Source organism: Chenopodium album, chromosome 7 (genome assembly GCF_948465745.1).
Source record: "Chenopodium album chromosome 7, dcCheAlbu1.1, whole genome shotgun sequence".
Taxonomy (NCBI): domain Eukaryota; kingdom Viridiplantae; phylum Streptophyta; class Magnoliopsida; order Caryophyllales; family Amaranthaceae; genus Chenopodium; species Chenopodium album.
Window position 1 is genome coordinate 15,194,928 of NC_137840.1, and position 21,691 is coordinate 15,216,618.

A 21,691-nucleotide genomic window follows, 5' to 3' on the forward strand; every position below is an offset into this window, starting at 1 on the left:
TGAATACTTATTATGGTTTACATTTTTTACATTGAATATATTGACATGAGTATAAAATGTTGGAATTTACAAGTTTATTTTAAAGGTCAAATCAGTTTTGTGAGGCTAATCCCTTCTACCATACAACAGGTACTAACACTGTCTAACACTTCATAATGGTGAATACCCCACAAAAAGATTAACCAAATTCCACAAAATTAATCAATATTTAATGTGTCATTATCTCTTTTAATAACCAATGGGGCCTAATCTACCTGACTAATTATCAACCATACTTCTTTTTTTGGTTAAAATAACAAAAGAATCATCTTTTTATCAATTATCAATCTCCTCTTCTCTCCAAACTCCAGAAAATAAAGCCATCACTATTATATTTTGTGTAAACTAATCAACACACCTTCTTATCATATCTTCTTCCTTCATTATATTATTTCTTCCTTCTATTCTATTATCCGTACACTTCGTTAGCATTTCTCTTCTTTCTCTAGTGCAACTCCTTATCTTTGTTTATTTTAACCCTATCTTCGTATTTCTCTTCCATCTAATTTGTATAGTTCTACGATCCCGATTCCTTGTTCGAAGTTTCGAGTATCCATCGCTTGTTACCTGCTACGAATGGCGGGATCTTCTCAAAGGATCATACGAAATATTTAGGGTTTTATTAGAAAAAAAATAATTTAAGCCTAATTTTTTATTTTTTAAAATGGAAGATTATAGTCGTGAATTGAGTGAGAATAGTGGAGCTCGGAATTTTACATATGTAACATCATCAATTTTGGGACCGAACAATTCTTCTTCAACTTCACCCTCGTCGTCATACGTTGGGAGAACAACCACGACATCATTATTTCATCCTCAATCTTGTTTTCAGCAACAACAGCCTCCGGTTGTGAAGACGGAGGCTGGTACAAATAATCATCATCAACAACACCACCATCACCCTCAGCAACATTTTTCTAGATTTCATTACCCTTTACTTACGAGTTGTGGCCGAGGTGTCGAGGATTCGACACCGCCTTCGCTTCATCCTCATATGCAGCAGCACCACCACCAAGATCAAGACGATGTAGGTGGTGGTGAGCAAAATAATCATTTGAATACCACAAGTAGTTGTGGTAGTCATGAAGTTGATGCTATTAAAGCTAAGATCATTTCTCATCCTCAATATTCGAGCCTCTTGGAAGCTTACCTTGCTTGCCAAAAGGTATCCTCTCACCCTCTTATACTTTGCTAAATTAATTTTTTTTGGCATGAATCTTATGTGAGATCTCATTGGTTTGACAACACATATAGAACACCATTTTTTTTTTTTCCTTTTTGTTATTTTTTTCTTTTATAATTTTAGGTAAACCAACCAATGACCACTATCTGAATCCTCTTCTGACTAATTCTTGATTTGAGCCAAATTAAGACCAAAATGATTGGACAACTCTCTTATCAATTGATCCGAATATGTATTGGACAGAGTAAAATAAAAACTCTTTGTGGACTTATATAGTGTTTTAATGTATGGTAGGTGGGAGCGCCGCCGGAGGTGGCTGCACGGCTAGCAGCGGCGCAGCAAGAGTTTGAAGCAAGGCAAAGGGCTTCCTTCTCAACTTGTAGAGACCCCTCTAAGGATCCGGAATTGGACCAATTTATGGTGAATCACCTTAATCTAATCTCTAATTTATTTTTGTACAAACTTTATCTTACTCTTCTTAATAAAATATGTGAAATTGATTTTGGCACTCCTATTAATACCGAAACCCATGTTTAAGTTACAACAGTACTTATAAACTTGTAAGATTTTACTGTATTAATTAATTATTTAATTGTTGACAATAATAATTATTTTTGGGCAGGAAGCATATTATGATATGCTAGTAAAGTATAGGGAGGAATTAACAAGGCCAGTCCAAGAAGCTATGGATTTTATGAGGAGGATCGAAGCTCAGCTCAATGTCCTTGGCAATGGTCGTGTCAGTGTCTTTTCTACAGGTACAGTTTGAACAGTTACGCAGCCTACTTTCATTGATTAATGCATTATTAATAATTAGACCTGTTAAACGAGTCGGTTTAGTCTAGTTCAAGTTCGAGAATGTCGGGTTTGGATCCTACTTAAACGAAATAAAGGTAAAACAACAAAAATCATCAGATAATACAAAGATTAGTTTCCAGTTAAACCTGGCAACCATCTAGATTTTGAGTGTACGGCTTTCTCACCTCACATTCTATGGCTGCAGCTTTCTCGTCGTGATGATATATACATACGACGTATGAGCATTAAATATATTTTCTAAAATAATACAGAGTATTTCGTACACAAATTTGAAAATTTATGACAAAATTAAGAGTTCATCAATGTTATTAATGCGTAATGCTTAATACTTTATATTTTGTAGCTTTCTTTAATCTTTTTAAATGCGGCCTATATAATTATTGGGTAAGGTTAACCCTAAACTATAATCACTCAATTCACGAGTTGAATAGAGGAAGCATCCATTCTAAGTTATAACGGTTTGTGAATAATTAAATTATTCTTTGCTTGTTTTATCTTCTTCTTGCCTTTCTGTATACTTCTTCTTTTTGTTTTGGCATGGATTGTTCTAGATATTCAAGCCAATCCTTAAGACTGTTTCCGTGGTAAGTGTCGAGTTGAAATAAGTAACCAAGTCATTATGAATGTCATTTAGCTTAGTTGATATGAGTAAGATTCTATCGGGAGATGATAGGTACTATTGTATGATAGTATCAAAATTTTGCCTAAGTTAATGCATTTTGTGGCTTTATTATACAAATCATAAACATCTTTTATATTAATCTATAAAAAATGTTATACTAGCATGCATATAAAGTGTGTTTAACTTGTGAAAATTTCCTTTTGTTTTCTTTGTTTTTTTCACTTTACAAGATGACCCCGTAGGCCTTTAGTGATAGGTTGCCTAAACCACGAATAGAGATCAAGCGCCTTGTATAATCTTCACATATTTATGATATGCTATGTTGGACGTTTACTTTTTTAAAAAATTTGGTAACATATAGTCATATCAGAGTGAATTAAAATAAGTTTCAAATTATTTTGAGTAAACAAGTTAAGATCAATTTCAATCCACAATTTTATTAAGCAATAAATTAAAATAAGTTTCAAACTATGTATAAATTAAAAAAAAATTCAATTAAGTTTGAATAACACACTCTACATTAAATAGATATGTGAAGGGTTGGTCCATATTGATATATACGAAGTATATATATATATATATATATATATATATATATATATATATATATATATATATATATGTGATCCAGACGAGTTTCTCATAATAATAGGTTGTGTTCTTGTTCAATTTGGTTTGAATTACGAAAACTAATTTGAAATTCTCTAATATTATCTGAACTTGTATAAACAAAACAATAAGACATAGTATTATTAGATATATTCTAATGCTTTGCACTATTCCTATCTAATATTGGCCATAAAATTCTTACGATTGATTATCTCTCCTGCATTCTAAAATATTCCTAATAAAAGTCCACAATAGTTTGGTAATTGGAAAATTTTCGACTTAATGAAATACTTGTGGCTTTTAGACATTTTGAGGCCAAATCTTTTCAAAAAGGTCGGAGAAATGAACACGTACATTTGGTGGCACAAATTTTCTTCCCTATCTCTCCTTTATTTTCGATTAGATGTTTATGGTTTTTTGATGTTTTACTTGAGAAGATTATTCTCACTCCAATTGTATTGGCTAAACATTTGATGATTTAATTCAGATAGATATCCATTTTGCTTTAGTTTCACACATCTCATGCAAACTCCAAAAGTTTTGTTTTCTACTTTATTTCCTTTATTAAATTACCAACAACATTTTCCTCTTTGTATTTTATCTTTGCCAATAATGTCCTCCACATAAACTGTTTTAGAGATACGGAGTAAAAGTTAACCTATTTGATCAATAAAAGTACTCCTGTTTACAAGATACTCTTATCTGTTTTCATACTCATTTGTTTTCTATTGTTCCTCAATTCCTATTTTGATTGTGTATATTTGTCACTATCCATTTTTTTTTACTATTTATTATGTATCTATATGTATGATTAAAATTTATATATATTTTCCATAATGTTTGTTTGGTTTAATATATAGAGTAGATGTTTTGTCATAGTTTTATTTCCTCTTTCTAAATAAGCGTTACATATGCATAACAGACATGTTAACATACTACTTTAAGCATAATTATTATTTAAATACGTATTGAAAATTATAAAAATTAAAGTTGGTATTTAAAAAATTCACATTGACATGATAAATCACTCAATTATATATATATATACTACATCCGGTCCAAATTACTCGCAACTTTGAGGTATTATTTGTGAGATATAAAATATTCCAAAGTTGCGAGTAATTTGGACCGGAGGTAGTATTTTTTTTAAACTAATTATATATCGTATGTATTGATGGTCAACATCATAAATTTTGATCTTGAAAATGATAAAATGATTTATGGCTTCATTTTTAGTACGGGGTAATTTATTTATACGTTCTTATTTTAAAACCAAAACATAGCTCTTTGTTTAACACAAATACAGATATTACGGAGTATGTGGGAGTCAAACTGATTATTTTTATTTTGTGATCAAAATTTTCTACAGCCTTTTCGAGTATATTTGTAGATTATTAATCTAATTTGATTTGTAAGCTATGAAGTACGGAGGTAACGGAGTTATCTTTTGTATAGGGAAAGAGAATTTTTGTTGGTCATATGTGGACGTAGCTAAGGGTCTGTTCTCATTGACTATACTGAAATGAACTGAACTAAACTGAATATTTTATAAGAGAAGGAAATTAGGAGCGGAGCTGAGCTGAACTGAACTGATCTGAAAATAAACGTATGAGAACAGACCTAACTCAACGTTGATAACTCTGCCAAATATAAACTGGTATTTATGTGTTTTTTGCAATCTATCAGACTCCAAATTGCCTTAAGCCCCTAACTTGACATATTATTCTAAAGTCAATCAGTTAGTAAAATTATTACTATGAGGTAAAATGAAAATTAGAAACAAACACTTTTTTTAATACTGTAGTTTATCTGTACTCCGTAATTCTTTACTTTTTCTTTGATAATGAATTACGGAGTACGGAGTAATAATTTGCCCCCCCCCCCCCCCAAAAAAATGTTTTTGCAGTTTATAAGACTATCTAATACGAGTATTCAATACGCGGGGATAAAGCTTCTGCGTTTTGTTGTATGGGCGTCAAAACTTAATTATTAAAGTACATCATGATAACCATCTTTCTCATATTTTTTACGAGTAGTTTAATAAAGATGAATAAATAACAGCAAGTGTATAATTTAAAGCAGTAATAATTAAGAAGAAATTCACAGGTTATCATTTTCTTTTATACTCTATAATAATTTAAATTTAATTGTTAGAAAAAATAATTTCATTAGGATAATACTCAAATCCAATAGAAGACTTATACTCCCTTTGTCTCATAATACAAGACACAATCAACATTGCACATATTTTAATAGACTAGTTTGATTTTATTTTTATATAATTAAATATAAACAAAATTTATTTTATAAATTATATTATACAACTTTAACTACATATTTAACATGTTTTATGATAAAATATGTGTTTACTTTGTTAATTAAAAATTATGATTTAAACTAATACATAAATAGTGAAAAAAGTTCAACTTCTTATGTATTATGGGATGGAGGAAGTATTTTTTACGGAATAACCAAATTTCATTTAAGGTCCTTTTGCTACTTTTTTTTCTATGCACTTTTACTATGTATAACAAATCACAAATTATTAAAGACGTGAGTAGCATAGGAAATACTTTTAAAACAAAGGGAGCACTCAGTAAAAAAAAATAATAATCCTAACTAGGCATGGAAATTGTCGGCATAATAGAAAAATAATTAAAGAATCTTGGGGAAAATAAAATAAAAATGACAAGAATAGTAATTAGAAAAAAAAAATTAATGAAATGAACTTAGGATGCTTATGCTATAATGGTCGAAACAATGAGTGGGATAGAGTTCCTGTAGGTATAGCCTGTACGCTTTGTCAGAACATCTTTTCATATTAATGGCACTACTACTCTTCTACCACTCTAACTTCCTGTCAATCCATCTTTCATTTTTATTTTTTTTTTCATTAATTTAGACTACTCCCTCTCTAATTTTTATTGTGCATGTGTGGTGTGTCTATAACTCTATATATATGAGCCTTGTTTGTACTACTTCTCTGTGGTAAAAATTGTCTGTTTCCTAATGGAGAAATTTGAGACCACTGTCACTTCAACACTTTTTTTAAACAAGTGTATCACAGTTAGTACTATCTCTTTATTTATTTATTTATTTATATATTTATTTGTTCATTAATTTGATTTAATATGGAGCGAAGAAAGTACTCCGTATTAGTTTAAAAGAAAGAAAAAATACTGAGTATAATACTTACAAAAATTTGAGAGAGGGTTATATACTCCGTACACCCAGATACGTGTACGGTACACCCAAGCGTATTTGTTTTCTCATTGGACGATAAAATAAGCAATAATCTTCGAAATGAGCAAACGATAGCCTTGGGTGCACCGTGCACCTAGTGTACATAACAATTTCTAAAAAAATTGATTGCATTTAAAAATTTTAACACTTAAAAAAAAGGGATGTAGGTATTATATGATTAGAGTAAAAGTCAAAACGATACATTTAGTAAAACAACAATGTAATTTTTAATCATTTTAAATATTTGCTAAAATACATTTACCATCTCTATTCCACTAATATTGCAGCATGTTGACCTATGCACTTGTCAACACAATTTTAATTGTTAATTAGTTATTGGCCCGAGCAGGTAATTATAAATTTGTTACTTTGATAAAAATTATTAAAAGTATACTTTAGCCATGTTTGTCAATGTGAGCTTAAGTAAACTATTTGTATAAGCTGGTTTGGTTATAAGAATAATTTTTGCAATATTATATATTGGATAAGTGATAAATCAAATCCTTATAATTTTAATGTCAATGTCTACCAGTAAATATTACACTATAACTACAATTTTATGAATTAATGCACAAGAATAAAAGAGTAATGATTAATTTCTTACAAATTATATTATTGTGCAATTACTAAGGAGTTATATTCCAAGATAAATTTAAATAACTATTCAAAAAAAAAAAAAATTTAAATAAGATGGTTATATATATATATATATATATGAAGAGTTTTTCAATCAAACTAAACAATTACTATATGAAGTTTAAACCAATGACGAGGTTTTTTTAAGGAGACTAAGAGTCTGTTCTCTTTAGATTATTTTTGGTTCAGTTTTTAATTTCCTTCTCTCATAAAATATTCAATTCACTTTAGTTAAGTTTAGCTCCGATAAATTCAGTTCAGCTCAGTTCAGTCAATCAGAATGGACCTTAAACATTATTAAAATGTAATGATGGAAGAGTGATGACACATAGGAAGACAAATAACACTCATGTAACACCAAAACATATTAAGGGAAGAATGACATGTGACGATATCATATTATCTCTTTGAGTTTTAATATATATATATATATATATATATATATATATATATATATATATATATATATATATATATATATATATATATATATATGTTTAACTCTTATTATATATACTTCCTCCGTTTTAGTAACATTGCAACTAAAATTTTACACAATTCATTACGCTTGTTTTACCATATATCTATAATCAATCAATAATAATATTATTAAAACTCAAAGGGATAATATGTTAACGACATGTGTCACTCGTATGTCATCATCACGAGATTTTTAACATAGCGCCACATGGATAATAACATGTCAAAAGCATATAATTATTTGGACCACATTAAAACCACACACCCCTTAAAATTTCCATCTTTTATTACCATTATTGTCCATTTAGTGAACAATTATTTCACATTAATTCACCATGAATAAAATTTCCATTTTATCTATTGTATTTGTTGTTTATTCCACAACAGTGTCATTGTATTACTAAAAAAAACATTCATTCAAAAAAATTATACAAACTTAAGGTCATTTTTAAAAATTTGTAGTTAAATGAAATCCGAGACAATGCTCGAGCCACAAACTAATCAAGATTTATACATTAAGTAAAGCATATTCATGTTGAGTCTTGTTAGGTTTGTTTCATATAATATTTTCACTGTATTAACTTGTAGAAAATAAAAGTATAGCTGACCTTAATCTGCTTCAATATACATGCATCAATTTTACATTTAGCAACCATCTACAATTTTAAGTTCTCTCTCTACTTTACCATGATCCCCACTCATTACATTTTATTGGTTTCGTTCTCCCTCTTTTATCATAAACCTCCCTTTAAAATAATTAATAATAATGGTTTTCTTAAACCACATTTATAATATAGATTATTATTCAAAAGTTGCACTAAAATGAATAAAACACTCTTATTGTTATAGTGTCTTTTGCAATTTTAATTAAATTAAATTACCACTTGTTACTAATTACTTTACCCCTTACACCACACTTTTTCTTACCTTTTTTCCTTTACAATTTTCTTACATTCGGGTTGTATTAGTTACTTATTATTAATTATTATTATCCATTTTTTTATTATTGATTATTATTATTATCTGATAGAGTATTTAGTTATTTAATTTATGATTTGATCATAATTTCCAATCTAGGATCTATTGCCTCTATACATCATAATTAGTACTCTCTTCACATCTTTTGTTTCTCCCATATAAAGCTATCTATTTAAAGAGAGAAAATTAAGTTTTATGAATAGCCATTTATGAATGTATGGAAAGGCAAATTCACGTGAGATCTTGATTGATGCATCTTGTATGTTTTTAGGATATCAACTTCTTCTTCTTCTTTTTATTTTTTTTTAATTATTTTATTTTTTATTTAAATAAAGTGTAATTAAAGACATTTTTTAAAAAATTTATGCATTATAAAATCGTGCGAAAAGAAAATGTGAGAAATAAAATGAAATGAAGAAAAGAGTCAATGATTAATCATATAAGTATCAATATTAAGGGTTTGTTCTCATTTCAGCTGAGCTGAACTGAACTGAACTGAATTGAATATTTTATAAGAGAAGGAAATTAGGAGCTGAATTGAACTGAGTTGAGTTGAGCTGAACTGAACTGAACTTCAATGTAAGAGAACAGGCCTTAAGTAGATAATAATTATCAATTTTACATTTATGGTAATGAATTATTGTTAAATAATATATAAATAATTATATGTAATCATTACGGAGTACTAAATTAATTAAACAGTAATACTGTCATTTTATCCGAGTTTTATTTTTCTAGTAATGGAAACTAAGGTAAACTCAAAAGGGGGCTATATTATTAAATATAATTAGATCGTAAAAAGTGGGGTTGAAGATGATAAATAATACTCCTCGTATGAGTAAAAGATTGACATAAATGGAATGAAGTAAAATTTAATAGAAATTAGGAAAACGAATATAATAAATGAAAAGTGAGTAGAAATTAAGAAAAAAAAGAGAGTAAAAAATAAGCGATTGTATGTCCATAGAGAATAGATTATGTTGCATAGTTATAGCCGAAGACTACCTGTTGATTTCACCAATCGAACATTAATATATTACATATCAAAATGATAACATGATGTTTACAAGCATAACGTGTATCATGCTCCTAAATAAAAGAACATTCTTGTAATATCAATGTACTTTGACAACTTTGTTAAATAATACTTCATATACGTGATATACCATATTCATTAGTAAATGAAGATGCTTCCTTTGCTCTTCTGTATATGACATTTTAGACATTTATATTATTCATAATCAATGTCAATCTTTGATCATAATTTGTGATTTTTAAATTGGGACAAATGTAGTAAAATGAGACATTATAACTAAAATGTTATAATTCTTACACATTGACAATTAAAGATATTATGATTTCCAAATAATATAATTAATATTGCATTATAACAATAACATGGATGTCATGTACTATATACTAAGCACTTATATCCTTTTTCTTTTCTACCTCCCTACATGGACAATACAAAATCTTCCATCATTCGTCTCTTTCTCACACACACTCACTCATTGTGGTAAATCATTTTATCTCCCTTTCCCTCTATTATGCATCATCCCCAGCTTCTTGGTACATTTCGTAACCTTTAAGCTTCTAACTAAAAACTTAACCTTGCTTCATTTAGTAATTGCATTACAATGTAATAGGGTGAATTGAACATGCCTCAAGTGAAATTAAGCAAAATATGTGGAGAATATGTAGTAAATTGTAATTCTATACTCCTACATTGTAATCCTATGTACCCTTAAAAAAAAAAAAAAAAAAAAAAAAAAAAAAAAAAAAAAAAAACACAAATTGATTACTGTCACATGATTTAAAACCCTAATTCCAAAAATTACGGTTCATTTGGTTTAAAAAGGTATTTTCAAGGTTTCCGTTTTTTGTTTTTCGAAATCACAATATATATGTCGTAAAATGATTTAAAAACTAGTTTAGCTTATAAAAATTATGATATTTTTGACAACTAACAACCTTGAAAATACATTTTTCTTATTTTTGGTTTTTGGTTAATTCAAGAAAATAAAACTAAAAACGATACCAAACAAGCCTTAAATATTCTGATATTGAATATTGTGTACAAATTCAACTTATATAAACCCAACATTATATCGGATAAATTAATTTAAAATTAAAGAATTATATAAAGCTCTTGTTATGATCACCAAATCTAATATATATATATAAAGGGGAGTTTTTCCCCGAGTTTTTAGAGAGCCACGTAGGATTTAATTTTCTTATCGCGCCATGTAAGATTATAAATTTAAGTTGTAGCCAATTAAATAAGAGATTATTAATTTCTATTACAATTAAATAATTAAAATGCCACATAAGCAAAATTGACGAATAAGATACTGAAGTTTAAATTTATTAAATACAAAATATTATCTTTTGAGATTAGGAATTTTATCTAATATTTTAAAGCTAATATAATAACAAAAATCACATAATATGAAAAATATTTTTTTATAAAAATACTAACAAACCGTGCATCGCACGGGTTTCATCTAGTCTTTTCTAATTGCGTGCTTAGATGAAGAATTCTTATGATCACTGACTACCTTCTCATTAGCGCTGCGGAAAACTATATACGAAGTAAGTTATAATACTCCAAACCCTAGAACCCACAATATACTAGGAAGATACAAATTGACTACAATATACAAGATAAAATATCCTGAAAGATAATCCCTAAACTTAGATATGATATTATATTATTACCCCCTTCAAATTGGAGCATGTGGTGAAAAAATGCCCAACTTCAAAAGCAAGTAGTCGGACTATGACTTTCCGAGAGCCTTTTTAAAAATATCCGCAAGCTAAGACGAAGTCGAAACATGAAAAGGAGAAATTAAGCCTTCATTAATTGTATCACGGAAAAAGTGACAATCAACCTCAACTTACTTTGGTCGTTCATGAAAATCTGTATTTCTTGCAATGTGCAGTGCACACTCAGTATCACAAAATAACTTGATCGCTTTCTGATGTTGCACACTCAAACTTAATAATAAAGCCTTAAGCCACTTCAATTCACAATTTCTGAAGCCATAGACCTGTATTCAGCCTTTGCTAAAGACCTTGACACTAAATGTTGCTTCTTCGTTTTCCACGAGACATAGGTGACTTATCAAAAAATATGAGCCAATCGGACAAAATCTACGAGTGAGAGGACAAGCCGCCTAATCTGAGTCACACCAACCCTGCAAAGTGTCAGGTCTTGCACTCAACTGAATTTTCGGACTCGTAGTACCTTTCAAATAACGTACCACTCGCAAAGCTATATCCAAATTCTCCAATGTTGATTGAATGGTAGTAATTTTATGTTTTGGGTACATAAGCAAGGGTAAATGTATTTTTTAACAAAAAGAAAAATGAAATTTTTTAATTTGGGCCTGAGATGAAAAAGTGGATGTAAATTAAGGGCGTGTTCACATCTACTCAATTTCAGTTCAATTCAACTCCAATCAGTTCAGTTCAGCTCCTAATTTTCCTCTCTCATAAAATATTCATTTCAACTCAGCTCCAATCAGTTCATCTCAGTTCAGTAAATGTGACAGACCCTAAGTGACAGTGTTACTTAATTCCCTTCCTTGTAGCTCTCTAAACATCAAAAAGAAAAAAGTGCCACTTAATTTATTAATTTAATTTTTTAAAAATTTTGTGTCATAATTTTTTTTTAGAAAAATTTACTTATTGTGCATCACTAAATCTATGAAATTTCTTATTGTTACTGACTAAATCTATCAATAAGATTATTTGAAGATTGATTGAATTATATATATATATATATATATATATATATATATATATATATATATATATATATATATATATATATATATATATATATATATATATATACTTTCTCCGTTTTTTTTAATATTGCACCACTTACCTTTTAAGGAAGTTTCACATTTATTGCACCATATCCATTTTAGGAAAAGAAATTTATGTGTTCACACTATAAATACCTAATATACCCTTGCTTTTCAACCCTTACTTTTATTTTGAGCATACAATTACATGGGGAACTTGGTATTTCTACCTTTCTCTCTCATCCTTTTTTCCACTACCAAAAAACTTGTGTCAAACTCTTATGGTGCAATAATAAAAGAACGGAGGAAGTATATATATATGGGAAAGTAAAATGGGATGACTACTTTGATTTAAAAATGAGAGATAGAAATAAGAGATTTATTTCACATAATTGGTTTCCATAATGTAGGATTGTAGTAAAAGGTAGTCAAAGAGGAGCGAAGTTGAGTGGAATTGAGAAAAACGATCTTGCTAACTAGTCTTCCGCGGCATTAGATAAGTAATTTATAGTCTAAAATAGTATTAATTTTAAAATGTATGTCAAAGTCTCATGTTGATCAGTGTGACTATATTTATTATATCTTTATATTTTTACTTTTAGTTCTCTTATTTGACATCCCGTGGACGCTTATTAGGTTTTGCCTAGAAATTTAGATAAAAACGAAAAGTGTGAATATTTAGAAAAATTGGAGGAAATTGACAGTTTAAGACAATAAATCGTACTCTTTGTCCACAAATAAACATCTAGCATTCTTTAATAGGATGTACATAAAAAATACAAGAAGAAACTAGAAAATTAACTTATCCTATGTGAAGTGGATTTCTTCATTTAGGGCATGTTCTATTTAACATAATTTCAATTAAATTTAATTCAGCTCCAATTAGTTCTGTTTAATTTAGTTCTGTTTAATTCAGTTTTTAATTTTCTTCTCACATAAACAATTTATTTCAGCTCCATTTAGTTCAGTTTATCTTCAATCAATTCAACTAAGCTCAATTCAGCAAATCAGAAGAAGCCCTTAGGGCATGTTCTTATACGTTGAAATTCAATTCAGTTCAGCTCATTTCAGTTCAGCTCCTAATTTCCTTCTCTTATAAAATATTCATTTCAGTTCAGTTCAGCTGAGTTCAGTCAATGAGAACAGACCTTTACTCTTTTTCTTTAGGAAATATACACTTTATTAATCCTAACTATTGCCGATTTACTTCTAACAATCCCAACTAAGGTTTATTTTTTAACAATCCTAACTATGCCCTTAGTTTTCCTCTAACAGTCCCAACCGGTCAACAAAAAGTCAACAACCTATTGTAACAGGTACCATGACACGTGTCAACATGTGATTGGTCCAAATTTTTAAAAAATTAAAAAAATAAAAATTAAAACAAAAAAATTAAAAAAAAAAACAAAAAAACCCCAAAAATTCCCAACCACCTTCTCCACCGCAAAACCCTAGCTGACTGCCTAACATCGCCGGCGGAAAATCAACGGCCACCACCCTTACTCACCGGACATCGCCGACCTAATCTCAACAATCCTAGATGGCCCAATCCCGACCCCCGAGACCACCTACCCAGCCTGTTGGACTATCGTTGGACCTGTTGGTGGTTTTGGGAATCGGGGTGACTGGGAAGGTGGTTTCGAGGGTCGAGGATAGGTCACCTAGGGTCGTAAAAAGGTGAAATCGATTGGTTTCGGTGGTTAGTGGGGACGCGTGGCTATTTTCCGGCGAGTTTATGTGGGTTTCGCGGTGTGGGGTTAGGGTGTTGCGGTGGTTAGTAGAGAAGGTGGCTGGGTGGTTTTGGGGGTTGGGAGAACCTGTCGGCCATTTTCGGGGTGGGGGAAGGTGGCTGGGTGGTTTTGGGGGTTGGCCGGCCGGTTTCCCGGTTGGCTGGCGTTTGGTTGGCGGTTTCCGTTGGGCTGGGGGTGGCTGGAATGAGTTTTGTTTATTTATTTATTTATTTTTAACATTAGGCCAATCATGTGCTAACATGTGGCATTTTAAAAAAAAAAATTATTTTTTTTACCTTTTTAGCAGGTAACCGGTTTTTGGGACTGTTGTAGGAAAACTAAGGACATAGTTAGGATTGTTAAAAAATAAACCTTAGTTGGGATTGTTAGAAGTAAATCGGCAATAGTTGGGATTAATAAAGTGTATTTTTCCTTTTCTTTATACTCTCGCGGTCTCGCCTCATCTAATGTGTTGTGGATTGTGAAAATTTGTACAGGGGAATTGAAGTATGTCTAATATGATACACTAGATGAGATTTAATCAAAATGTTGAGTACCACACCAACTTTAGAGAATTCTAGGTTTCATGCAGAAGTCTTTAAGTTTCTGCATTTCGGAATTAAAAACGGAAACGTTTACCCCAAACAGAGTTTTCATGCATTATAGGGAGGATTTACAATAGCTAGCATTGACAAACAATATATAAGGGCTGTTTGTAGTTAGAAATTAACAAGAATCATTCATCCTTATCATTAAACAAACCTGCACATCTGATGGTCATGTTCTAGGAAATTGTAGCCGCAGAGTTACTGGCAAGCTAGCTAAGCTTAGACCACCAGACATGACATTTGATTGACGAGTTCTTTTGGTTTTACTTATTTTATTATTCAATGAAATATTTTTTTATTTTGATTAAAGATATTTATTTATTCTGAAATTTGGTTTGTTTTCATGTTTGAAAGTTTTGGAATTAATTGGTCAATTCTGAGACGAAGTAACTGAGTGCAAGTGGTGTCATTTCCTGACCGGCGAAGTGGGCAAATGCATGTTTTCCTCTGACATATGGGCCTTTGAACTGAGAGTTTTATACCACTTTTCTCTTAATTTTGTTGGACAACTTATTTTTTTGATTATGTGTTATTCTTGGTAAAATTCTATTTTTCAAATAAAATTAAGACAAATTTGTCAAAAAAAAAAAAAAAAAAAAAAACCTTTTAAATGCATCATTTTACAAAAAAAAAAAAACCTTTTAAAAGTTTTTTTGTAAAAAAAAACCACAAGTTAAGAAATTTTTGTTCAAAGAAACCTAGGGCCTGTTCTGTTCCGTTGAAATTCAATTCAATTCAATTCAATTCAGTTCAGCTCAACTCAGTTCAGTTCAGTTCAGCTCAGTTCAGCTCAGCTCCTAATTTCCTTCTCTTATAAAATATTCATTTCAGTTCAGTTCAGTTCAGTTCAGTTCAGCTGAGTTCAGTTCAGTTCAGTTGAGTTGAGTTGAGTTCAGTTCAGCTGAGTTCAGTCAATCGGAACAGGCCCCTAGTACTACTAATTCACTTGATTAACTTTTCATCTCTTCTAATTACACTCTAACTCTCACTTAACAATTTAATAATTAAATTAATTTTATAAATTAAAAAAAAAAAAGACACCACCCCCACCAACCCAGCCATCCTCCTCCCTTTCCCCCTCTCCTGGCAGCAGCTCCCACCACAGGCGACCCAACTCCACCGCCACCCTCACCGCCCTTCCCTAAATCCTGACAACTCACCTACCCTACTCCTCCTCCGTTCCGCCATTGATAGATCTCGAATCTCCATCAATGTCGTCATCTTCATTAACATCACAACTCCATTATTCCCCTTGTCAATTATCCCCTTTCTCCTCCAATTTCCATTCTTCTCCCAATTCCTTTTCTTACCCTCTCAATCAATCCCCTTATCTTCGATTATCCCTCTTCCTCTGATAATCTCCCTCACCTCTGCGTCGCCTCCAATGGCGGAGACGACAGCGTGCGTGCGATTCGTCGGCGATAATGGCAAAGGAAGAGGAGTAAATTGGAACTCTAGTGAAAGCGAAACGAAGGAAGAGGTGAATAGGGAGTTGTAGGGGTTTATGAAAGAGGGGGGGGGGGGAGGTTTGTGGTGGTGGGAGTTGCGGGAGGGGAGAGAGAGGAGGGTGGCTGGGTTGGTGGTTAGAGTGGTGGTGGTGGTTTTTTTTTTTTTTTTTAAATTTATAAATTAATTTAATTATTGAATAGTTAAGTGAGAGTTAGAAGTAATTAGAAGATATTAGAGGTTAATCAAGTGAATTAGTGACTCTAGGTTTCTCTGAACAAAAAAAATCTTAACTTCGGTTTTTTTTTTTTTTTTTTTTTTTTTTTTTTTTTTAGACAAATTTGCCTAAATTTTACTGAAGATTATATTAGTAATAGTCTACAAGATGAGTTGGTTAAAAGCATTTTAGGTTTTTAGCATTTAATTTTTTTAAGAATACTAGTTAAATTGGGGTAATTATTTGAAATGATGTTGATGATTATAAAATTATATACTCAGGACATAATAAAGTGTGTATATGAACAAGAAAAGGTCACAAGAGATCTACATCAAACACTCATTTCATAGTAATTTTAAATTTAGTTTATGACGTAGTAAATGTAACGATTTTATTTTTGTTTTTGCAAAGAAAGTCTCTTGTCAATGTCCATAGCAATGTTAGTTTTTATATGACATTGTGTAGGTCTGACACGAATAAGGGCTCGTTCATATTTACTTATTTTCAGTTCAGTTCAGCTCCAATCAGTTCATTTCAGTTCAATTCAGCTCTAATCAGTTCAGCTCAGGGCTTGTTTGGCATTGTTTTTTGTTTTGAGTTTTCAGTTTTTTTAAAAACAAAAAACCAAAAACAGGAAACAAGAAAAAGGTGTTTTCACTTTTCTGTTGCCAGTTTTCAAAATTAGCATGATTTTAATAAGTTTGACTAATTTTTTTATTCATTTCATTACATTTATCATACACTTTTAAAATACAAAAAACCAAAAAACTGAAAACCGCAACAACGCCAAACGAACCTTCAGTTATTTTTTTTGTTTTAGATGTTTTAGCATATTACAACAACGACAATAATAATAATAATAATAACAATAATAATAATAATAACAATAATAATAATAATAATAATAATAATAATAATAAAAAAAATAATAATAATAATAAAAATAAAAATAATAATAATAATAATAATTATTATTTTAAATTATATTCGTCGTTCAAAATGGTCACATGTTTTTTTATAGTTGAACTCATTGACAAAATGAGAGTACTACACAACAGTTACTAGCTTTCATAATCGGTTAGTTGTTCGTCTTCTTCTTCTTCTACATTAAGTTACTCCATTACCTCGGCATTCCTCTGAATTGACTCCCATATCTGATCAGTTATTTGGTTTCGTACAATATCCATAGCTGCTTTTCTGTTATCATCGTACATAATATGATGTTCTGTTGGTCCCATGACTTCAACTTGGTGTGTGAATGGAATCCCTAGTTCATGTAAACGAACAAAATTGTGTAGAGTACAACAAGCAACGATTATTTGCAACTGATAGCAAAAGTCCATTTGCGGCATCGAAATAGGTTGTAGAACCTTCCACCTATTTTTCAGAATCGCAAAATATTGAAGAATACTTTTTATTTATATATATATATTTAAAATATAATACACAAAAATTTAATAATTTAAAATATAATAATTTAAAATACAGAGTTATTTTTAAAACACTTATATATTTTTCACAATCCACTATATTTATTATCATTAATTTTCATAAACATTTTCATATATTTTTATGCATTTTAATTTTTCAATTCAGTTCAGTTCAGTTTAGCTCAGCTCCAATCAGTTCAGCTCAGTTCAGTAAATATGAACAGGCCCTAACTCATTTGATAGAAAGAGAACAATAACAGTTTAATATCGTTTACTAAACCATAAATTATAGACCCAAACATAATTAAATTGTGTTAGTTAATTATGGGGATGAAATGCTAATTGTTTGCCCCAAACTATAAATGTACTTTATTAAGGCTTTGGGCAAAAATTGGTGCACATGGGTTGACACAAATATCAATGAGGAGAGAGATAGAGAGAGTGCAAGTGGGAAAACATGCCAAAAGTAATATGGGGCAATCTTTTGGGGACACCTTAAAAAGGAAAGTGGAGCAAACAATTAGGGACACAGGGAGTAACTAAGTTCCTAAATTTTGTGATAAATGAAACTTGGGCCTGTTCTGTTCATATTAAGTTCAGTTCAATTCAGCTCTAATAAATTCACTTCAGTTTCTAATTTTCTTTTGTTATAAACAATTCATTTCAATATTATTCAGATCCAGTTAAATTCTTTTCAGTTCTTAGAAATTTTTATTTTCCATTAATTTGTCAACCAAATACCATAGGAAATAAATTTTATATCCTAGAAGTTTCAACTTTCTATACTTTTTTTTTTGGTCTATCAAATGACACTGTAGTGTTTTGTGGGCTATGATTTCTTGTGTATGGGCCTATTTTGTAATTTTATTACCTCCAAAGTAAATAGAAATCCCCTTTCTTCTATCCACAAACGTAGTTAACTTATCATGAGTGAACCACATAAAATAAATAAATTTGTTTGTTGATTTTGTTAATATTTTTCAAGTTTGCTAAATTATAACACCATGGATTGGAACCCTGATATTCATTTGCAAAAAAAATACTCCCTCCGTCCCTAAATTACATTCCTCTTTCTCTCTATTATGTGAGAAATAAATGCTAGAAAGAGGAATGTAATTTAGGGACGGAGGGAGTACTAATTTGGATGTTAAAATTGTGTATATTGTTTTTTGGAGCAAACACGAGAAAAGTAAATTTATTCATAAAGGTAACATAAATCTGGGAAAAGTGGTGTATTGAGTGTTTTAGTGTGTCAAGCGTCTAAAGCATGTAAAAATAGGCTCGACATATACTTTTGAATAGCTGATTCCAAAGTAGTACATTAAACATTTTTGATGGTATATAAAAAATAATCCATGCTGGTAAAATTCGAATGGCGCTAAGAAGGATATGAACTATATAGATTTGCTTGAGAATGAGACATTTGATTGTTAGGGATGAAGGTGGAAGATTTTTATGGATGATTATACAGAATAATTAGTTTTAGTTCATGTGGCCGACCCCAATTATGACATTAAGGCTTTGATTGATTGGTAAACTTGATAATAATATGGATTTATTTAGTTGTTTCTAGGCATTCTTGAAACTTTAGAAGGTAATTATTAAGCACATTATGTTACATTATCATTAATCAAAAAACTTGTGTGCTGATTAAGCATGAGACCTATATTACATACCGATACTATATTTGGCTGTTTTACATACTGGTTTTTCCTAAACACAATCCTTCAGAATATGGTAAAATGGTGCTCAGTATCATGTAATATTTGTGTCAATTTTTTACATACTGGTTTTCCTTAACACAATCCATGTAATATTTGTGTGAATTTTCTTACATACTGGTGTTCCGACTTCTTACAATCTTACTTGCATGTATGGAGCAGATGATAAATCTGAAGGGGTTGGTTCATCAGAAGAGGATCAAGAAAACAGCGGAGGTGAAACAGAACTTCCAGAGATAGATCCTCGTGCTGAAGACCGAGAATTGAAAAATCATCTTCTGAAGAAATACAGCGGCTACTTAAGTAGTCTCAAGCAGGAGCTCTCTAAGAAAAAGAAGAAAGGGAAGCTCCCCAAAGAGGCCCGTCAAAAGCTGCTAAGTTGGTGGGAATTGCACTACAAATGGCCTTATCCTTCTGTAAGTTTTCGATTTCCTTAATTTCTTTTAGGTTGTTTTTTCCATATGCATTGTATAATTAAAGATATTATTAGTCAAAGTTTCGTGTTGACATATGTGTCTACTCAGACCATAATAATTAGGTGTCTGAGGGGCCGTCTACATATTACGCAAAGAGTACAACCTTTCTCTAGTCTCAAGTCCATCAAACATACTTGAGAAGTATGCATGATAGCAAAATACGGTAGATTATACCTACTCCAACCCCTTGATGCCGATTTACCATCACTTGATTTCAAGCATGCCATTCATTACAAGGGTCCATATAGTATATGCCATTGTTGTTTGATGATCTTGCTATTGATTATTAAACTACCTTTTTCCCTTCCATCAATTTCTTGATGCTACTTAATTCTATTCCAGCTGTTAGTTACATCCTGTAAGAAGTAACATGATTTATGGGATTGTAACACCATATATGCACCAATCATTATTTTGGATAACGGACCCATTTCAGCCATAAATTATCAGCTTGGCAATTCACTTGCTAGGCATACTTTTCGATGACAGCTTTGTTCCAGAGCTCACAATCTTAATTGCCATTACAAACTAGGTCCCAGGCCACTGCCCACACGTAAATCTAGTTCACAAGCCGTAAGCAAGTTTGAGCCAAATAGGTCTAGTAATGGCCACCCAAAACAATATCAACCAAGAATTGTACCTTTAGAAACCAATGTTTATTTCATTCAAGTCGAGTGAATCAGTCAAAAATATCACAAATCATGTTATGTTGCATTATAATCCTTCTAGTAGCAAAGGAACCTTTAATGTAAAAAATATCGTATTTTGTACGTGTGACTAAACTTTGTACTAAACAATTGATTTATGGTATGCTATAATGTTACGAATGACCATCTTAATCGGTACATGTGGTAATAATCATTTTCAACCCAAATACAGTTATTTTAAAATTACATCTAGCATTGAATTAAAATATCTAGACAAGAAGAAAGAAAGGAGGTCAAGCTTGCAAAGCATGTCTGTAACGTACTAACCATTTTGTAGGGTTTGATTATATTCGTGCGTACTAGTGTCTATGGTAATGAAACTTTATCCCCAAGCATATGTTGCAAATATTGATTGTTGTTAATGTAATAAAACCAGGAATCGGAGAAGGTGGCGTTGGCTGAAGCCACAGGATTAGACCAAAAACAGATCAACAACTGGTTCATAAACCAGAGGAAACGACACTGGAAACCATCTGAAGACATGCAGTTCATGGTCATGGACGGCATTCATCCTCACAATCCTGCCCTTTACATGGATGGTCACTACATGGGAGATGGCCCTTATCGATTTGGAACATGACAAGTCTCACACCCTTGGCCTTATCTTGCCTTGTCACTCGAAAGCTCCTACGTCCTATGTAAAGGTTTCGTTCATGCTAGTATAAGTTTGTACGGATGGAATGAACATGATTCGATTACCCTAGCAACTGTTGGCATAATTTTGTTTTACTTTGCGCTTGCTATGAACTGCTTCTGTTAGCTCATAGCATGTATGTATGGTTATGGAATGTGTAGTAATTAAATTGGTGTATTATCATATTGTGTGTATTCAAGTGTATAAGAAATTAGTTATGTGGCAATTGTAAGCACTTGACGTGTTATTTTTGCTAATAATTAGCCTTCATATGACATTATGTAATGATGTAATTCAAATT

General features: G+C 30.8%; 1 protein-coding gene across 1 annotated transcript; it reads left to right on the plus strand.

The window, feature by feature from the left end:
- Positions 1-449: 449 nt before the first annotated feature.
- Positions 450-21,625, plus strand: LOC145638940 (homeotic protein knotted-1-like). The gene is made up of 5 exons (XM_081690017.1): positions 450-1,204; positions 1,517-1,642; positions 1,845-1,980; positions 19,736-19,989; positions 21,133-21,625. Exons 1-5 carry the CDS (start codon positions 704-706, stop codon positions 21,334-21,336), a joined length of 1,221 nt encoding a protein of 406 aa, XP_081546143.1. The 5' UTR covers positions 450-703; the 3' UTR covers positions 21,337-21,625.
- Positions 21,626-21,691: the final 66 nt, after the last annotated feature.

Coding starts and splice junctions, on each gene's coding strand:
- LOC145638940 (XM_081690017.1), top strand. CDS start 704: ATGGAAGATTATAGTCGTGAATTGAGTGAGAATAGTGGAGCTCGGAAT. Junction 1,643..1,844: donor CGGAATTGGACCAATTTATG/GTGAATCACCTT, acceptor ATTTTTGGGCAG/GAAGCATATTATGATATGCT. Junction 1,981..19,735: donor TGTCAGTGTCTTTTCTACAG/GTACAGTTTGAA, acceptor TGTATGGAGCAG/ATGATAAATCTGAAGGGGTT.